Source organism: Mus pahari, chromosome 12 (assembly GCF_900095145.1).
Source record: "Mus pahari chromosome 12, PAHARI_EIJ_v1.1, whole genome shotgun sequence".
Classification (NCBI taxonomy): domain Eukaryota; kingdom Metazoa; phylum Chordata; class Mammalia; order Rodentia; family Muridae; genus Mus; species Mus pahari.
The window spans coordinates 16,158,861-16,175,855 of NC_034601.1; the positions used below are offsets into that span (position 1 = coordinate 16,158,861).

Below are 16,995 nucleotides of genomic sequence, written 5' to 3' on the forward strand. Positions count from 1 at the left end.
ACAGAGAAACCCTGTCTCAAAAAACAAAAACAAAAAAAAGAGCTGAAGAGGTGGCTCAGTGGTTAAGAACATGTACTGTTCTTACAGAGGACTTGAGTTCAACTCCCAGAACCCACATCAGGCAGCTTACAACTGCTTGTAACTACAGCATCCCCTAACTTTGGGCACATGTATGATAGAGTCATACACACGTGTACAACTAAATAAATAATAAAAAAAATTTTTAAATTGATTTTGATCATGAGGGAGACATGAAAATATTCAGGTTAATTCTTTGTGACTCTGAGAACGCTGTAAATGTACTAGATTCTCGTGAGTATTTAGTTCTCTAAAATAGGGATTGTTGTTTTGTTTAACAAGCATGGAAAATTTAGCTCTGTCCAGTAACTTGATATAGGTATCAGCAAATAAGAGATGGAGCCTAGGTTTGAGTCCAAGTTAGCCTGGCTTCAAAACAGATGTGTTTCTTCTTATTCTTCTTAGAGATATGGTGAAAGAGTAGCAATAGTGTTGGAGAAACCTGGTTTCTTCTTGATTCACATTTCTAATCTGCTTTCCAGAAATGAGTCAGAAACCCTGGATTCCAATCCTAGCTCACAAGGATGTCACAGGATGAATGAGCCCATATAGGTAACTCATCTAGAACAGTCTTGCTTATTTTTCTATTGCTGGGAAGAGACACCATGACCATGTACACCTCACAGAAGGAAGTGTTTAATGAGAGTTACTTATAGTTTCAGAGGCTGCGTCCATGGCCATCACGGCGGGAAGCATGGCAGCAGATGGGCAGGTATGGTGCTGGAGCAGTAACTGAGAGATTACAGTCCATAAGCAGAAGGCAGAGAGAGGGAGAGGGAGAGGGAGAGAGGGAACTGGAAATGGTGTGAAATTTTGAAACCTCAAAACCTAACTCTAGTGATGTACCTCCTCCAACAAGGCCACACCTCCTAGTCCTTTATGGACCAAGTATTCAAATAATATGGACACATGGGGACCATTCTCTTTCAAAACCACAACAATGGTGCACAAACTGAAGCGCTGTATATACTTGGTGGGTTTTGATTCAGTTCCCTTTCTTGCCTTTCAGTATAAGCAGACTTTCTTGGACCGCCTATGGTATGAATAAAACAACACAGACATCTATTATAGTTTAATGCTTAGGCCTTTTGCTTGAGCAATCATTCTCCCAGCTAGCTCATCTAACTTAACCTAACTATCTAGCCTACAACCCACCAAGAGACTAGCTCGACACTTCTCTGCTCCACTGAGGTCCAGCTACTCCCCTTCATGTTCGCTTCCTAATCTTCCATTTCTGCTTTCTTCTCCCATGTCATTCTCTGCCAGGAAGCTCTGCCTCATCACTTCCTGCCCAGCAACTGGCAATCAGATCTGTATTACAACCGTTCAGTAGCAAGACAACCTCTGATAGATACAATGCTAGACTGCCTCGAGGAAGGACAAATATTTACAAACCAGAAAACTTGGTGTTGGGAAATAGAAATGACAATAACAAAATTCTGCCAGCTCTTTGCTCTTTGCAGGTACAGAATTAATGATTGAAAGTACAGAAATAGGGCTGGAGAAATGGCTTGGGGTTTAAGAGCACTGATTGCTCTTCCAGAGGTCCTGAGTTCAGTTCCCAGCAACCACAAGGTGACTCACAACCATCTGTAATGGGATCTGATGCCCTCTTCTGGTGTGTCTGAAGACAGCAACAGTGTACTTACCTATGTATAAATAAATCTTTTTAAAAAAAAAAAAAGAAAGAAAGAAAAAACAGAAACACACCTTCATACAAAGTAAAAAAAAGATGACTCCGACAATTGGGGGACTGAACTTAGGGCTTCATACAAATGCTCTACTACTGAATCCCAGACATTTTTCTCCTTTGCATTTTGTGATACAGTCTCACCAAATTGCTCAGGGTCCCCAGGCAAGCTGTAAATTTATTATCTTTCTGATTCTGAGTAACTGGAATTATGGACCTGCTCTACCCAATCTGACTCATTCTGATTTCCCCCTTCCCCCTTTTTTCTTCCCTTTCCTTTTCTTTCTTAGACAGGGTCTAATATATCCTGGGCTGACCTCAAACTCAGGGTGTAGCCGAGGATGACCTTGATATGCCACCTCACCTGATTCCCAAGTGCTGAGTTGTCTTTCTTGTAGTTTTGGAAGGGAAGTCAAGAGCTGAATGCTAAGAGGCCATCTTGTCACCAGAGTGAGCATGAGCAAGCCAGAGACTTGTCCTGAGTAGACAGCTGCTTCAGGCTCCAGTATGTCAAGATGAGGAAAGCCTGATGCTTGGGGAACCTAGCCTGCTCCACTATCAGAGGACTAGAGTATACTTTCCCAGCCTTACTAGTTTCACTCTATTATAGGTCTTGGACAATGATAATAATAATAATTAAAATACTGGGGCTTGGTGGTGTACACTTATAATTCCAGTACTTGAGAGGCAGAGGCAGGGAGATCATTGCAAGTTGGAGGCCAGCCCAGGCTACATAGTGAGACTCTGTCTCAAACAAACAAAGCCGGGCAGTGGTGGCGCATGCCTTTAATCCCAGCACTCAGGAGGCAGAGGCAGAAAGATCTCTGCATTAGAGGCTAGCCTGGTCTACAGAGTGAGTTCCAGAACAGCCAAGGCTATACAGAGAAACCCTGTCTTAAAAAAAACAAAAACAAGCCGGGCAGTGGTGGTGTACACCTTTAATCCCAGCACTCGGGAGGCAGAGGCAGGTGGATTTCTGAGTTCAAGGCTAGCCTGGTCTACAGAGTGAGTTCCAGGACAGCCAGGGCTACACAGAGAAACCCTGTCTCGAAAAAAAACCAACCAACCAAACAAACAAACAAAAATGATACCAATAACTTATTTAGACAGATTCAGTCACTATGTAGGCCTGGCTGTACTGGAATTCAATCTGTAGACCAGGTTGGCTTGAGTTCACATAGATACACTGGGCTCTAAATCCCAAGTGCTAGCATTAAAGGTGTGAAGCACCATACCCAGCCAAAATAAGACTTTATTTTAAACACCTTATCCCTGAAAACATTGTTTGAATTTTTATTTATTTTAAAATTTAATTTATTCTTATTTTATGTGTGCGGATATTTTGCCTATGTGTGTCTGTGAATCATGGGTAGTGCCCAGTACAAGGTGTTGGAGCCCTTGGAATTTGAATTACTGAAGGTTGTGAGCCTTTATGTGACTGCTGGGAATTGAACTTAGGTCCTCTGGAATAGCAGCCAGTGTTCTTAACCATTGAGCCATCAATGCAGGCCCCAAATAATCTTTTTAGGCCCCAAATAATCTAGAGGTAAAATACCTATTAGCAGGTGCAAGGCCCTTGGTTTAATACCCAGTATCTGATAAAAACCAGATTGACTCAGAGTACACTTTTTATGTGCCAGTCACTGTTCTATTTAATTATGGAAACACAAGTTGAGGTAGATCCTTTTTTTTTTTTTTTTTTTTTTTGCTGTTGCTTGCTTTGCCCTGAAACTCATTTTGTAGACCAGGCTGGCCTTGAACTCAGAGATCCAACTGCCTCTGCCTCCCCAGTGCTAGAATTAAAGGAATGTGCCACCACTGCCTGCATACTACTCTTATTTCCATTTTACAGACGGGGAAACTGAGTCTGAACCCAGAATTGTTCCTCCTAACAGTGACACTGTGCTCTGTCTTGTTTGAGAACATGCAGTTTGGGGATGGAACAGTGCCTAAGAAAACAGTCTAGCACTTCTCAGCCAAATCCATTCATCTTGCATCTTTCTCAGTAGCAAGAATAGCCCACGCTAGCACCACTTGCAATAAGATGTCTGAGAACCTAGGTGTGAATCAATAAATGAGTATCCATTGCCACTCACTTCTTAAGGCTGCCTCAGATCACGGTTTGGTATTCTCTTGGTTAGGGAAAAGAAGAGGAGACTGTGCTTTGGTGTCCCAGTTCCCTCCGCAGCACTGTAAAAAACATGAGGCATTCCTTGGCGCAACAGACTGTAACACTCGCCTGCCTGTTTAAGGAATGACAATATGGAAGGCAGATGGCGATGCATGGATACCACACTGTTGCGTTTCAGTTAAATATTGCTTGGTGATTTTTTTTTCCCCTCTTGTAAACCTCCCAAATAAAATCGCTTGCCTTCCTGAGTTGGAAGTGTTAGCATGTCTTTTCTTTAAATATCTGTGCATGGCTGTTTTTTTCCCTGCCAATTTGTCACCATCTGCAACCCTCCCTTTATGAGATCATCCGATGACAGCAATTATCTTGGAGAGTAGAAGTGCCATCTTGAAGCAATGTGTAAGAGCGGCATTAGTGTGGAGCTGTGTGTATAGTGCATGCTGCCCTAACACTTGGTATGTGTGTGTGTGTGTGTGTCCCCAATGACAGTGGGCTTTTCCGTATATACATTGTGAAAATTCAGAATAGTTGCTTCAGAGTTTCTCTGTGTGCACTTGTGCCTGGAGCCTTGTGCTGTTGTAGATATCCTATGGACACCTGTATAGAGGTGAGCTGCCTGTGGTTTCCTGCTGTAAAAAAAAAAAAAAAAAAAAAAAAAAAGACCCCGCAGACATTCTGCTAGGTAAAGGTTCCTCGCTGGGATATGACTCCTCTACAGCGTTTAAAAGTATTGAAGAAGGCCTGAAATTTGGAGAGTCCGGGTAAAAAAAAAAATATTAGTAATGATTGGGCCTCAACCAAATGAAAGCAAATTATGGGTGGCTTGCCTGAGGGGCTCTCAGGCTTGATGGAGAGCAGCGGTTGCGCGGAACGTGGTCTGGGCGCCGATGCTGGCGGGGAGCCGCGCGCGCTCCGCCCCTCCCCCTCGCTCCCACCCCCGGGCGCGCCGCTGGGTGGGGGAGACCTGAGAAAGCGGGGCCGACGCGGCCAAGGCAGGGGCTGCAGCAGTGGCTGTGATGGAGGGCAGCGGCGGGGTTCAGCGGGTGGCCTGGGCCGTAGTTCCTGGGCGGGTCAACCTGGCCCAGCCCTAAGGCGCGGCCCGGCCCTGCTCCACTCCACCATGAACGTCGCGCTGCACGAGTTGGGTGGCGGAGGCAGTGTGAGTGATGGTCCTGGACTCCAGGGGAGAGGACCCGGGTGGAGAGGGCACAAAGTGTGCAGGGGCGGGTGTGAGTGAGCTGGCAGCATCTGGCTGGGACCCCCGGCTTGCCTCGGAGATGGGGCTTCTTCTGCGGGTTGGAAAGGGATGGTGTCAGAGGGGACCCTAGTCTGAGAGTCTGACACCCGGGGAAGGGCCCTCTTTGCATGAAGGAGGAAGCCGGCCCAGCGAGGGACACCCGAGCAGGGCCTTGGGCAGAAGGCCTAGCTGCCCAACCTCTCGGTGCATCTGAACTGTTTGCAGATGGAGTACAAACGTGCTAAGCTTCGGGATGAAGAATCACCAGAGATTACAGTAGAAGGCAGGACCACCCGGGACTCACTGGAGGTGGGCAAAGGGGTTCCCCTTTTCTCATCAGGCCGCACCTTTGGCATGATGCCTGCCTGCCCATAACCATGTGATATGGGCTGTTCTGGTGGGTCGCTTGTCCCGGTTTCCACTCCATCTCTGGCCTCTGCCAGGACTGTAGTGAGGCATTTCAAAGCCATGACATGACGTTGCACAAAACAGGCTCCACCTGCCTCTTTGCTCTTGGGCCCGAAGTTAACCCCCACTAGCTATTTGCTCTATGAATCTAGAAACTGGCTGTACCTTCTTCATATCTTTATTTTCTGGGAGGACTTCTGCGATCTTGGGTCCTTGCGACACAGCTCAATTGCTCCTGTCCCATGTTCCCTAGGTGGGATTCCAGAAGAGGACAAGACAACTCTTTGGTTCACACACACAGTTGGAGCTGGTCTTGGCAGGCCTCATTCTAGTGTTGGCTGCCCTTCTTTTGGGCTGCCTTGTGGCTCTGTGGGTCCAGTACCACAGAGGTAGGTGGGTTCACACCTGTTGGTAGCCCTCATAGCTGGGGGGGGGGGGACCAAAACCTGAAAGTCCCCTCAATATTTTTCTTTGTGGGGGGGCTAGCCTTTCCAACTTCCTGCTGTCATCAGCTTCTCAAAAGGTTTTTCTTCCTTCACCCCGATTGACAGTCTCCCGCCTTCTGCCATGTCTCCTGCCACAGACCCAGCCCATAGCACCTGTGTCACAGAAGCCTGCATTCGTGTAGCTGGAAAAATCCTGGAGTCTCTAGACCGTGGGGTGAGCCCCTGTCAGGACTTCTACCAGTTCTCCTGTGGAGGCTGGATTCGAAGAAACCCTCTACCCAGTGGACGTTCTCGCTGGAACACCTTCAACAGCCTCTGGGACCAGAACCAGGCCATACTGAAGCACCTACTTGGTGAGTGAAGGCTGTCAGGCATGCTATGCCAATCAAAAGCTTCCTGTCTAACACGTGGTCCAGCACTTAGTGGGTACTCAATAAATATTCACAGGTGCAGAACTAGGTGGATCATTCTGTGAAGCTCTCGAGGGAGGATTTGCAGAGAACAGGAAGGCTTAGTAACTGGGGGTGGGTTAGATGGGGCAGGATGACAGGGGCTTCTTTGAGGGTATCCACAAACAGGAGGGAAAGCCACAATTTGCTCTTTCAGTCTTCCTGAGTGGTGTGCACCTTTAACCCCAGCACAGGAGGTAGAGATGGATGGATCTCTATGAATTCTAAGCCAGCCTGGTCTATAGAGTGAGTTTTAGGACAGCCAGGGCTACATAGTGAGACCCTGTTTCAAAATGCCCGAACTCAGCAAGGAGGCAGAAATAGGACGATCTCTATGAGTTTGAGGCTAGCCTGGTCTAAATAGTAAGTTCCAGGTCAACCCAGGCTATACAGTGAGACTCCTTCTGACAGGGGTTGGGGGAAGAACCTGGTTTGTTAATGTATGTTGATAATTCCAACTATGCAGGAGACTGAGGCAGGAGGTTGGAAAGTCAAAGCAAGCGTGGCCAACTAATTACGACCCTGTTTTTGAGTTTACCAAAATGAGAAGAGGACTGGGGGATACGGCTCAGTGGGAGAGCACTGTTTATCATGTGAAAGGTTCTAAATTCAATCTCCAGTCCCACAAAGTACACAGATATGTAAGTGGGCCAAGAGAGGAGCCAAGGCCAGAGGCTTCCCTACAGCAGTTAGTCTAACCGCGCCCCGGATCCTGTCCTGTGTTCTACCCATTGCAGAGAACACCACTTTCAATTCCAGCAGTGAAGCTGAACGGAAGACTCGAAGTTTCTACCTGTCCTGCCTACAGTCAGAGCGCATTGAGAAGCTAGGAGCCAAGCCACTTAGAGACCTCATTGACAAGGCAGGGATCCTGGGTGGGCTGTGGACAAGAGAAGGAGGAGGGACGGTTGATGACCCCTGCACTGGAGATTCCACTTGTGATCTCCTCTCAGATTGGTGGTTGGAACATCACGGGGCCTTGGGAGGAGGACAGCTTCATGGACGTGCTCAAGGCAGTCGCCGGGACGTACAGAGCCACCCCGTTCTTTACCGTCTATGTCAGTGCTGATTCCAAGAGTTCTAACAGCAATATCATCCAGGTGCCTAGCTGGGGAAAGGGAAGGGACTCGTGGAAACCTTGCCAAGCCATGATTGCCCTCTCCTATGACAGGCAGGCTGAACACGCCCCCAACCCCATACACAAGAGTCTCCGTTACAAAGGGGGAGGGAGACTAACCTTTATGCCTTGCTCTTGCAGGTGGACCAGTCTGGGCTTTTTCTGCCCTCTCGAGATTACTACCTAAATAGAACTGCCAATGAGAAAGTAAGGCACTTCCTAGTACCCTATCCCATCCCCACGGAGCTGGCTAATCCCTATTTACTTTACTTTTTTCTTAGGGTCAGAATGAGCCCATTGTGCTGCCTAGCAAGGCAACTAGCTTTTCTCCTTCCTCCTCCTCTTCCTCCTCCTTATTCTTCCCCCTTCCTTTCTTCCTATTACTCCAACAGGTTTTTTTTTCTTTTTTTGTGGTGCAGAGAATCAAACCCTGTGCCTCACACATGCAAGGCAAGCAGCTCTACTACTGGGCTACATCCCCAGCCCTGGAAAGACTCTCATGGGTACCTACTGTATGCCAGATGTGGTAGAAAAAAATCTGAGCTATGAGTTTCAGAGTCATTGTCACAAGAAGTCTGTGAATCTAGGCATCTGAGAACAAGTTCCAAAAGGTGTCTGAGACTCAAGTGAGATGAAGGGCATCTAGGGGTTTCCTTAGGAGATCACATTTGAGTTGGGCCCTATAAAAGCAAAGACGTGTGGGCATGGTGGCACACGCCATTAATCCCAGCACTTGGGAGGCAGAGGCAGGTGGATTTCAGAGTTCAAGGCCAGCCTGGTCTACAGAGTGAGTTCCAGGACAGCCAAGGCTATAAAGAGAAACCCTGTCTCAAAAAACAAAAAAACAAAAAGCAAAGACATGGGCCAGCACCATGGCTCAGCAGGTAAGAAAGACACTTGCTGTCAAGCCTGATGGCCAGTATTCAATCCATAAGATACCCGTGATGGAACAAGAAAACTGTCTCCTCAAAGATTCCTTTGACCTCCACACTCATGCAAATGCACACACACATACACACACACACACAAATAAACATAATAATAATATGACTACAACAGAGATCAACAGAGCTCATCCTATGTAGAGACAGGCTACACAAGGGTTGAAAAGGAAAAAAGCTTGGTGTGGACCATGAGAAAGGAAGGGTCCAGGGGGCAAAAGAGGGTATTCTGCAGAGATGATGTGTTGAGAAAACACGGAAGCCGGGAAGGCTAGAACATGCTCAGAATGTAACAAGAAGGGTGGCTTGGCAAGATGTGCTCCTGAGCAGGTGGAGGACTAGAAGGTGATCAGTGACTGGTGACGGAGAAGATTTGGAATGCTTGGCTCAAAGCTTTATTCTGCAGCCCCTAAAGAGTTACCCGCCCCCCCCCCCAGCTTCCAGAGCAGGGAAGGAGAGGCTATTGGTGGTGCCTTGGGAAGCCTGTTTGTCTGGAGGTAAGGAAAAGATGCAGGGAAGGGAACCTTCAGACAAGAATCTCTGCAATGCCTGGAGTCTAAGACCTAAGGGCCCGGGCAAGGGAATGACGAGGGTGAGTGCTAAGCGGTTGAGGTTTCAAGATGAACCAAGCTGAATCATAGCTTGCTAGTTACTGGATGTTAGAAGAGGAAAGAGGTGATTGATGCTATAAGGCTGAGTTGTGGTGAAATGAAGTGGGCCTTAGGGGTGCTATGTGTAGAAGAACCAACCTGGAAAACTTGGAGACCAGGAAACAGTGTGATGTCACAGGACAAGGAGTAACTTTGAGACCGGGCCTGTATTTCACCTTTAGCAATCCTGTTCATTGTAATTGATGGGTGCTGCCGAGGCTGCTTCCTCATTTGAGGGGTTGAGTACAAGCCTATGCTCCCGCATGGAGCGTGTGGGAGACTCTTGGTTTAGACGTGTGAGTTGGAGGAATGTGGGCACATTCTGTATGAGAGGTCAGGAGGCAGCTGCGGTGGTTGGAGGAGTGCTGGAGATGAGCCAGAAGCTCAAGGGCACTTCTCCTTAAAATGTAGATGAAGGTGTAGGAGAGGGGTGGGAGACAGGAAAAGGAAGGAGATGCTTGGGTGGTAAGGCCGTGGAAGAAAGAGCATTCTGCTGAGTAGAGCAACTGGAGAGCCCTGGCTGTTCCTTCCTAAGCATTTCCTGAACTTCTTAGCCTGACCTTCCCCCTGACATGCATGAACACTGCTGCTGTTCTCTCAGAGGGGGGAGAGAATATGAAGCATTGTGATTTTACTCTGGTCACGGGTTGTTCTGACAGTCACAGAGGAGAAACGTGAGGTTCCCAATTTGAGTCCAAATGGAAGGAGCTGAACGAGGGTGAGAGTAGGCTAAAACTGAGGAAGAGGGGCCCACGGAGGCAGCACCTCAGACAGGCTCTGAAGAAGGAAGGTGAACGGCCTGTTGACAGACTGAAGAAGAGAGGAAATGAAATAGGAGAAGGTGGCCCAGTCCTTCAGGACAGATATATAGGTCTAATTTAGAATTCAGATTTTTTTTTTTTTTTGAGACAGGGTCTTACTGTGCATCCCAGGCTGGTCTTAACTCTTTTTTTTTTTTTTAAAGAGTTATTTATTTATTTATTTTATGTACACTGTAACTCTCTTTATGCATACCAGAAGAGGGCATCAGATCCCATTACAGATGATTGTGTGCCACCACGTGGTTGCTGAGAATCGAACTCAGGACCTCTAGAAGAGCAGTCAGAGCTCTTAACCGCTGAGTCATCTCTCTAGCCCCTGTTTGTTTGTTTGTTTTTGGTTTTTTCTTGGTTTTTCGAGACAGGGTTTCTCTGTNTAGCCCTGGCTGTCCTGGAACTCACTCTGTAGACCAGGCTGGCCTTGAACTCAGAAATCTGCCTGCCTCTGCCTCCAAGTGCTGGGATTAAAGGCGTGCGCCACCACGCCCGGCTTAGCCGCTGGTCTTAACTCTTGGAGTTTAGTAGCTTTCTTACTCCAATCTCGTGAGTGCTAAGACTATATACAGATGTTACATTACCATAACTGGCAAGTTTAGGCTTTATCCCAAAAGAAGGGAATGGGCTCCTGGAAAGATGGCCTGGTAGGTGCAGGTGCTAGTCAAAAGGCCTTATGAGCTGAGTTTGACTCCCAGATCCCTCAGGGTGTCATGAGAGAACCAACTCTCAAGAGCTGTCTTCTTACCCCACATGAGTGGCAGGCCATGCTTACACAGGTGCTGTGTACTTATGTGTGCATGTGTGCACGCAGAAGAATGCAGGGAAGACCCATGTTGCTTTGGGAAAGGCCTTGGGTTTGATTCTCATTGTATCATTGGTTTTCTTAGGCAGGAAGCCTCCCGCTGTAACGCAGGGGATGATGTAGTTCGGTGACTGAGCTAGGATGAAAACTAGGAAAGCAAAGGGTTCCAGGATATCTCAGAAGTAAGTCTCAAGCTAAGGGTAAGGAAGTAGAGCAAGAAAGGCGTCGTGTCTGGAGTTCTGAGTTAACTGTCTCTCCTTAGGACGGGGAGTGGGTTGCTACTCTTCTGATAGAGCAGTGATAAAGGTGGGGGGTGGGAAGGGCCACAGAGGTGGCCGCTGAACAGAGCTGACCATCTAACCGCATGGTTTCTCCCTTTGCTCAACAAACACTTAAACTGTACTCGAACTGAAGATTCCAGTGGCAAACAAAGCAGACGACCTTGTCCTGATGGAACCAGACTGGGCTGAGGTGGCCTGAGCCCAGGTGGTGCTCAGGTCCCCACATCCTGCCAGAGTCAAACCTTGTTTTATCAAGCTTGCTTTCCCTATGAAACTTGGGGGTCATATGGATTTCTTTTTTGCTTGTTTGTTTCTTTGTTTGTTGTCGAGACAGGGTTTCTCTGTGTATCTGTGGCTGTCTTGGAACTCATCCTGTAGACCAGGCTGGCCTCCAGTTCACAGAGATGGCCCTGCCTCTGCCTCCCAAGTTCTGGGATTAAAGGGGTGCGCCACCACAACTAATATGGACTTTATGGAGTTGCTGTGATGCTGTGGGCGCAAGATAAATTATACGTAAATCCCTTAGCCATGTATCAGAGGAGAAACGTGAGGTTCCCAATTTGAGTCCAAATGGAAGGAGCTGAGTGAGGGTGAGAGTAGGCTAAAACTGAGGAAGAGGGGCCCACGGATCATGTATCATGTGGATACATGGTGTTCAGTATGAATATTCTTTTTCTGTGCTCTCCTGTCCCTTGGGAGGATGGATACAAGCACATGTGAGACCTGTTAGGATGAGAGACTTGAAGAAGGGACTCGAAGGGGCAGATTCCTTACAGGATCCACTCAGGTGTTCAAATAAAAACCACATGGCCCCTGATGGACTGAAGGAGCAATTAAAAGGGCATTAGAAAACGAGAAAGCAAAGCACTATGGGAGTCCATCCATTGGATAAATATTTACAGGGGACCAGTTCTGCGCTTGGCCTTGATCCAGGCTCTTGGGATTCAGTGATGAACAGCTGACATAATTAGAACATCGTCCACTTGGTGGTGGTGGGGGAATAGACTATAAATGCACTGGTAATTAAGTGAGTCAGGCAGATGGTGGTCAGCAATGGATCAGAAAGTAAACAGTCACCAAGATTTCCATAACCCTGGTTTATCAAGCCAAAATGGTGGGAAGAGGTGAGGGCCAGAGCAGACCTCTGCCTTGGGCAGGACTTGTCGCTCGCTTTGCGGATGGCCGGGGGCTTCCACAGGTTCTCGCTGCCTACCTGGACTACATGGTGGAGCTGGGAGTGCTGCTGGGTGGACAGCCGACCTCCACCCGGGAGCAGATGCAGCGGGTGCTGGAGCTGGAGATAGAGCTGGCTAACATCACTGTGCCCCAGGACCAGCGGCGTGATGAGGAGAAGATCTATCACAAGATGAGCATCTCAGAGCTGCAGGTGGGGTAGGCAGGGGAGCCCTTGAAAAAGACCACCCCGTTTCCCCTATCTTCCTGAAACAACCAGTCCTCTCCCTGTTTGCTACTTCTGTGCGTCCCCAGGTGTGTGCCACTGTCCTGGAAAGAAATGTGGTAAACATTTTAAGCCACCCCTCTCAAGGCCACTGGGTAGTCTTTTTTCTTGTTGCCCTGGACTACATGAAAAGACCGTCATTAAAATATTTAGCCAGGCATGGTGGTTCACGCCTGTAACCCTAGCACTTAGGAGACCTCAGCAGGAGGATTTCTGTGAGTTCCAGGCCAATCTGGACTACAGTGTAAGAACTCATCTCAAGCAAGCAAGCAAAGGGGAAAAACAAATGGATAAGGTAGCCACGAATTAATCAGAGTGATATGGAAGTATCTCCTAATGCCGTCGTTGTTAGACTTCTTGGTGTTGAATTATGGAAAGACTAGAGATAAGAAGATTCTAGAAAGAGGCCAGGTATGTGGGATGTGTTGGAGAAATGGTGTTTGATCAACTGGCATGAAAATATTTGAATTTCTGTGCCCAAACTGAATATCACACGTAGTAGCTTTCCTTGTATAATAAGTGGTTAGGCTCCCAGACTGCAGGGCATTCAGGCCTGGAAAAGCATTTATTGCAGAAAGGGGTCCCCAAGCAGCCAGTAACTGTTACTATGGCAATGGGAAAGATGCCCGGGCTGTAGCAAATCAGTGGGGGAATGAGTCTGTTGGGAACCCAGTGGGAAGGCAGGGAAGCCTGAAGATTTTCTGCTTTCAGGCTCTCGCGCCCGCCATGGACTGGCTGGAGTTCCTTTCTTTCTTGTTATCGCCACTTGAGTTGGGTGATTCTGAGCCTGTGGTGGTGTATGGGACTGAGTATTTACAACAGGTGTCGGAGCTCATCAACCGTACGGAACCAAGGTGTGACTGGGGAACTGGAGTGGGGAAAAGGTACTGATGGTGGAGGGGACTCAAGGCTCTGGAGATCTCTGGAAGGACCAACCACAGTGACTTGGCACACAGATTGAGTGATAAGACCCTGGACCTTCCAAACTTCAGATTAAAATGTCTGTGGACCCTTCCGCTGGGCAGAGTGTCAGGGTATCCATTTGTGACCTCTATTCCCTCATCTTGCTCCAAGCTGTCTTCTCTTGAGTCCCAGAGTAAGAGGCTTCAGGACCACTTTCCCACACCTCTCAGAACCTCAATAGCTTGCCGGGCGTGGTGGCGCACGCCTTTAATCCCAGCACTTGGGAGGCAGAGGCAGGCGGATTTCTGAGTTCAAGGCCACCTTGGTCTACAGAGTGAGTTCCAGGACAGCCAGGGCTATACAGAGAAACCTTGTCTCGAAAAACAAAAACAAACAAACAAACAAAGAACCTCAGTTGCTTGCATGTTCCTGGGGACTGGCTGAGGAGGGGGAAGGGTTCTCTATACGTCTTTCCTTAATCTCTGATATGGAAATAGCATCCTGAACAATTACCTAATTTGGAACCTGGTACAGAAGACGACCTCAAGCCTTGACCAGCGCTTTGAGACTGCACAGGAGAAGCTGCTGGAGACCCTCTACGGTACCAAGAAGGTGGGCTATCTGGCTCTGCTTCCTTTCTGACTAAATCTAGCTGGTGATACCTGCCCACAGTGTGTAAGGGACATTTTCCTCATGGTGCATGAGCACATGGTATGGGACATAGAGTTTGGGATCAAGCCCTCATGACTTCCAATCCAGTTCCTTCATATTTTGGCCTATGGCATCTTGGGTATGTGAGCAAGTTCCTCTGGCTCTTCATTTCCTGTGATCTGTAACACATGAATAACAGCCAAGGCGAGCTTGAGTTAATGTCAGCATGTGGCGCATACAGCATACAGCTTCGATGAGGAGGATGAAGATGATCAAGTGCTGTGCATTTCAAAAGGCCTGAATAAGCACAGGGCATAAAACTACAAGCAAATGCATATATGTTGAGGGTTTTAATTGTTCACAAGGGGTGAAAAACCTCCTTTATGTTATAAAGCAGAAGCTGGGACAGCACACTCAATGTGAGGGACAAAGTGGGGGAGGCCATAGGAAAATGTTCTCAAAGTCGGCCATGTGAAGAATGAGAAAACAGTGGCGAGGAGCATTTCAGGCATAAGAAACATACATGCAAATTCACGGAGGCCCGGGGGAGGTCAGTGTGTTTGCAGGGGTTCTGGTGGGAGCTTGAGAGCAGGGCAGCAGAGTTTGCTGAAGATGGGCACGGGACATCAGTGAGGGAACTTGGCAGTTATGGTAAGAAGTCTGACTTCGCCAAGTGATGACACGTTGTAGAACAGGAAAATGGTGAAAGACTACACAAGAGATGATGAGGTGGAGCTAGTGGAAAGAGTGAGGGACTGAATCGGAAGGAAGGTAATGGAGGAAGCTGGGGTGATCCTGGGGTTTCAGGTAGAGTGAACTGATTGCATAGAAGTCTGAACTGTAGAACTGAGCAAAGAAACACTTTTTAAACATCTTTAACCAGCAAGATGGCTTAGAACAGCCGAGGCGCTTGACACCAAGCCTGATGACCCAAGTTCAAGCCCCAAGTCCCACATGGAAGCTCCTTTAGGTTGACTTCCGAGTGCCCCCCTCCCCAATAACTAATTATCATCATCATCATGGAAACTTCTGAAGTCAAGGAGGGCTATTAGGGCAATAACAGGAGTGGGAACAGAGAATGGAGTGGGTAGCTCACCTGTCTTTCTATTGAAGCTTTGCTTCTGGGTCCAGTGCAGTTTGAGATATTGCCTTACATATCTCTGGAGTCTGAAGCAGAAAGGCCTCCTGAAGCCCAAGCCAAGCTGTTGTCTAGCTCTGTGGGACTTAGCACAGGAAGAGAGGCCTTCGGACTAGAGGTCCTTGCTATCTCTGGGACCCTGCTCCTTGTTCCTTTACAGTCCTGCACTCCGAGGTGGCAGACCTGCATCTCCAATACAGATGATGCCCTTGGCTTTGCTCTGGGTTCACTCTTTGTGAAGGCCACATTTGACCGACAAAGCAAGGAAATCGTGAGTCTTCACATTTCTAAAACTACCCTTTGATTTGTTTTGTTTCTGCTGGTCATTTATGTGCATACATAGAAAAATTGGGAAGGGAATTCACTAAGCAGCACATTGGGTGGTGCGATTATGAGGTGTTGGGTTCCTTAAAGTTTTCTGTAATTTTACAAAGTCTTATACTAGGTTTATGTTTCCTATATAATTATCAAAAATTTCCAAGTGTGGTGGCATGTGTCTTTAGTCCCAGCACTTGGGAGGTAGAGGCAGGCAAATCTCTGTGAGTTCGAGGACGGCCTGGTCTACAAAGCGAGTCTAGGACAGCCAGGGCTACACAGGGAAACCCTACCTCAAAAAACAAACAAACAAACAAACTAAACCAAACCAAACCAAAAATAATACTAATATTAATTTATATATATATATAAATAATATATATATATATATATTATATAGGCGATAATAATATCAAATATTAGATATTTATGGGAGACCTGAAATGTCCAATTATGCAGTAGAGGAAAAATAAATAATAGGATGGATTATGATACCACATTTAAATTGAAGATAAATTAGTTATTTATTTAAAAAAAATTTTAGTGGCAGTGGTGGCACACGCCTTTAATCCCAGCAGTTGGGAGGCAGAGGCAGGTGGATTTCTGAGTTCGAGGCCAGCCTGGCCTACAAAGTGAGTTCCAGGACAGCCAGGGCTACACAGAGAAACCCTGTCTTAAAAAAACAAAACAAAAAAATATATATATAGTAACAGTCTCACATTTTTTAAATGGTTCAATTGGCCTGGAATTTACTATGAATTCCAGGCTAGACCTTGCCTCAGCCTTCTGATACCTAGAACTGATTTTTTGTTTTGTTTTGTTTTGTTCTTGTTTTTTCGAGACAGGGTTTCTCTGTATAGCCCGGGCTGTCCTGGAACTCATTTTGTAGACCAGGCTGACCTCGAACTCAGAAATCTGCCTGCCTCTGCCTCCCAAGTGCTGGGATTAAAGGCGTGCGCCACCACGCCCGGCTTAGAACTTATTTTTTAAATTAAACAACTATGTCTGGCTTTTTTTCTTCGATTAAAAGAGAAACTGATAATGCCAGTATTGCATCTGGAGCCCTTTAACATGCCTGACAAGTTTGTTACCCCCAAACAAGAAACCCAAGCCTGAGATGAGGTTGGCCTGGTACATGCTGTTGTAGACCATGTTGGCCTCAAAGCTGTGATGCCCCTTCTTCTGCCTCTGCCTCCCATACCTGGCCTACTGAGATATTTTAAAGCAGAACGAAAGCAGATTGCAAAAATATGTACACATTGCATAACACAGTTCCATATTCTGTCTGAATTTCTGGGGTAGGAAAAACACTAGAAACAGACTGTTAAGATAGCTGTGTGATGAGATTACCAATGATAAGTGTTACTCAGTTTTCAACTGTACAAATTCTGTTCATGTGTCTCCTAATCTAACCAGATAAAGAACAATGTAGTATATGAAAGTATAATATGGGCTGGTGAGATGGCTCAGTGGGTAAGAGCACC

General features: G+C 47.1%; 1 protein-coding gene across 1 annotated transcript in view; it reads left to right on the forward strand.

Annotated features, from left to right (window-relative positions):
• Positions 1-4,895: 4,895 nt before the first annotated feature.
• The window catches only part of Ece2 (endothelin converting enzyme 2), a 16,308-nt gene continuing 4,208 nt past the window's right edge, over positions 4,896-16,995 (forward strand). Inside the window, exons 1-11 of the mRNA XM_029544749.1 lie at positions 4,896-5,058; positions 5,362-5,445; positions 5,798-5,933; positions 6,128-6,343; positions 7,177-7,301; positions 7,393-7,539; positions 7,698-7,763; positions 12,244-12,432; positions 13,216-13,358; positions 13,905-14,019; positions 15,357-15,467. Of these exons, the coding sequence (XP_029400609.1) occupies positions 5,020-5,058; positions 5,362-5,445; positions 5,798-5,933; positions 6,128-6,343; positions 7,177-7,301; positions 7,393-7,539; positions 7,698-7,763; positions 12,244-12,432; positions 13,216-13,358; positions 13,905-14,019; positions 15,357-15,467 (1,371 nt within the window). The 5' untranslated portion in view covers positions 4,896-5,019. The remainder of the gene's footprint in view (positions 5,059-5,361; positions 5,446-5,797; positions 5,934-6,127; positions 6,344-7,176; positions 7,302-7,392; positions 7,540-7,697; positions 7,764-12,243; positions 12,433-13,215; positions 13,359-13,904; positions 14,020-15,356; positions 15,468-16,995) is intronic.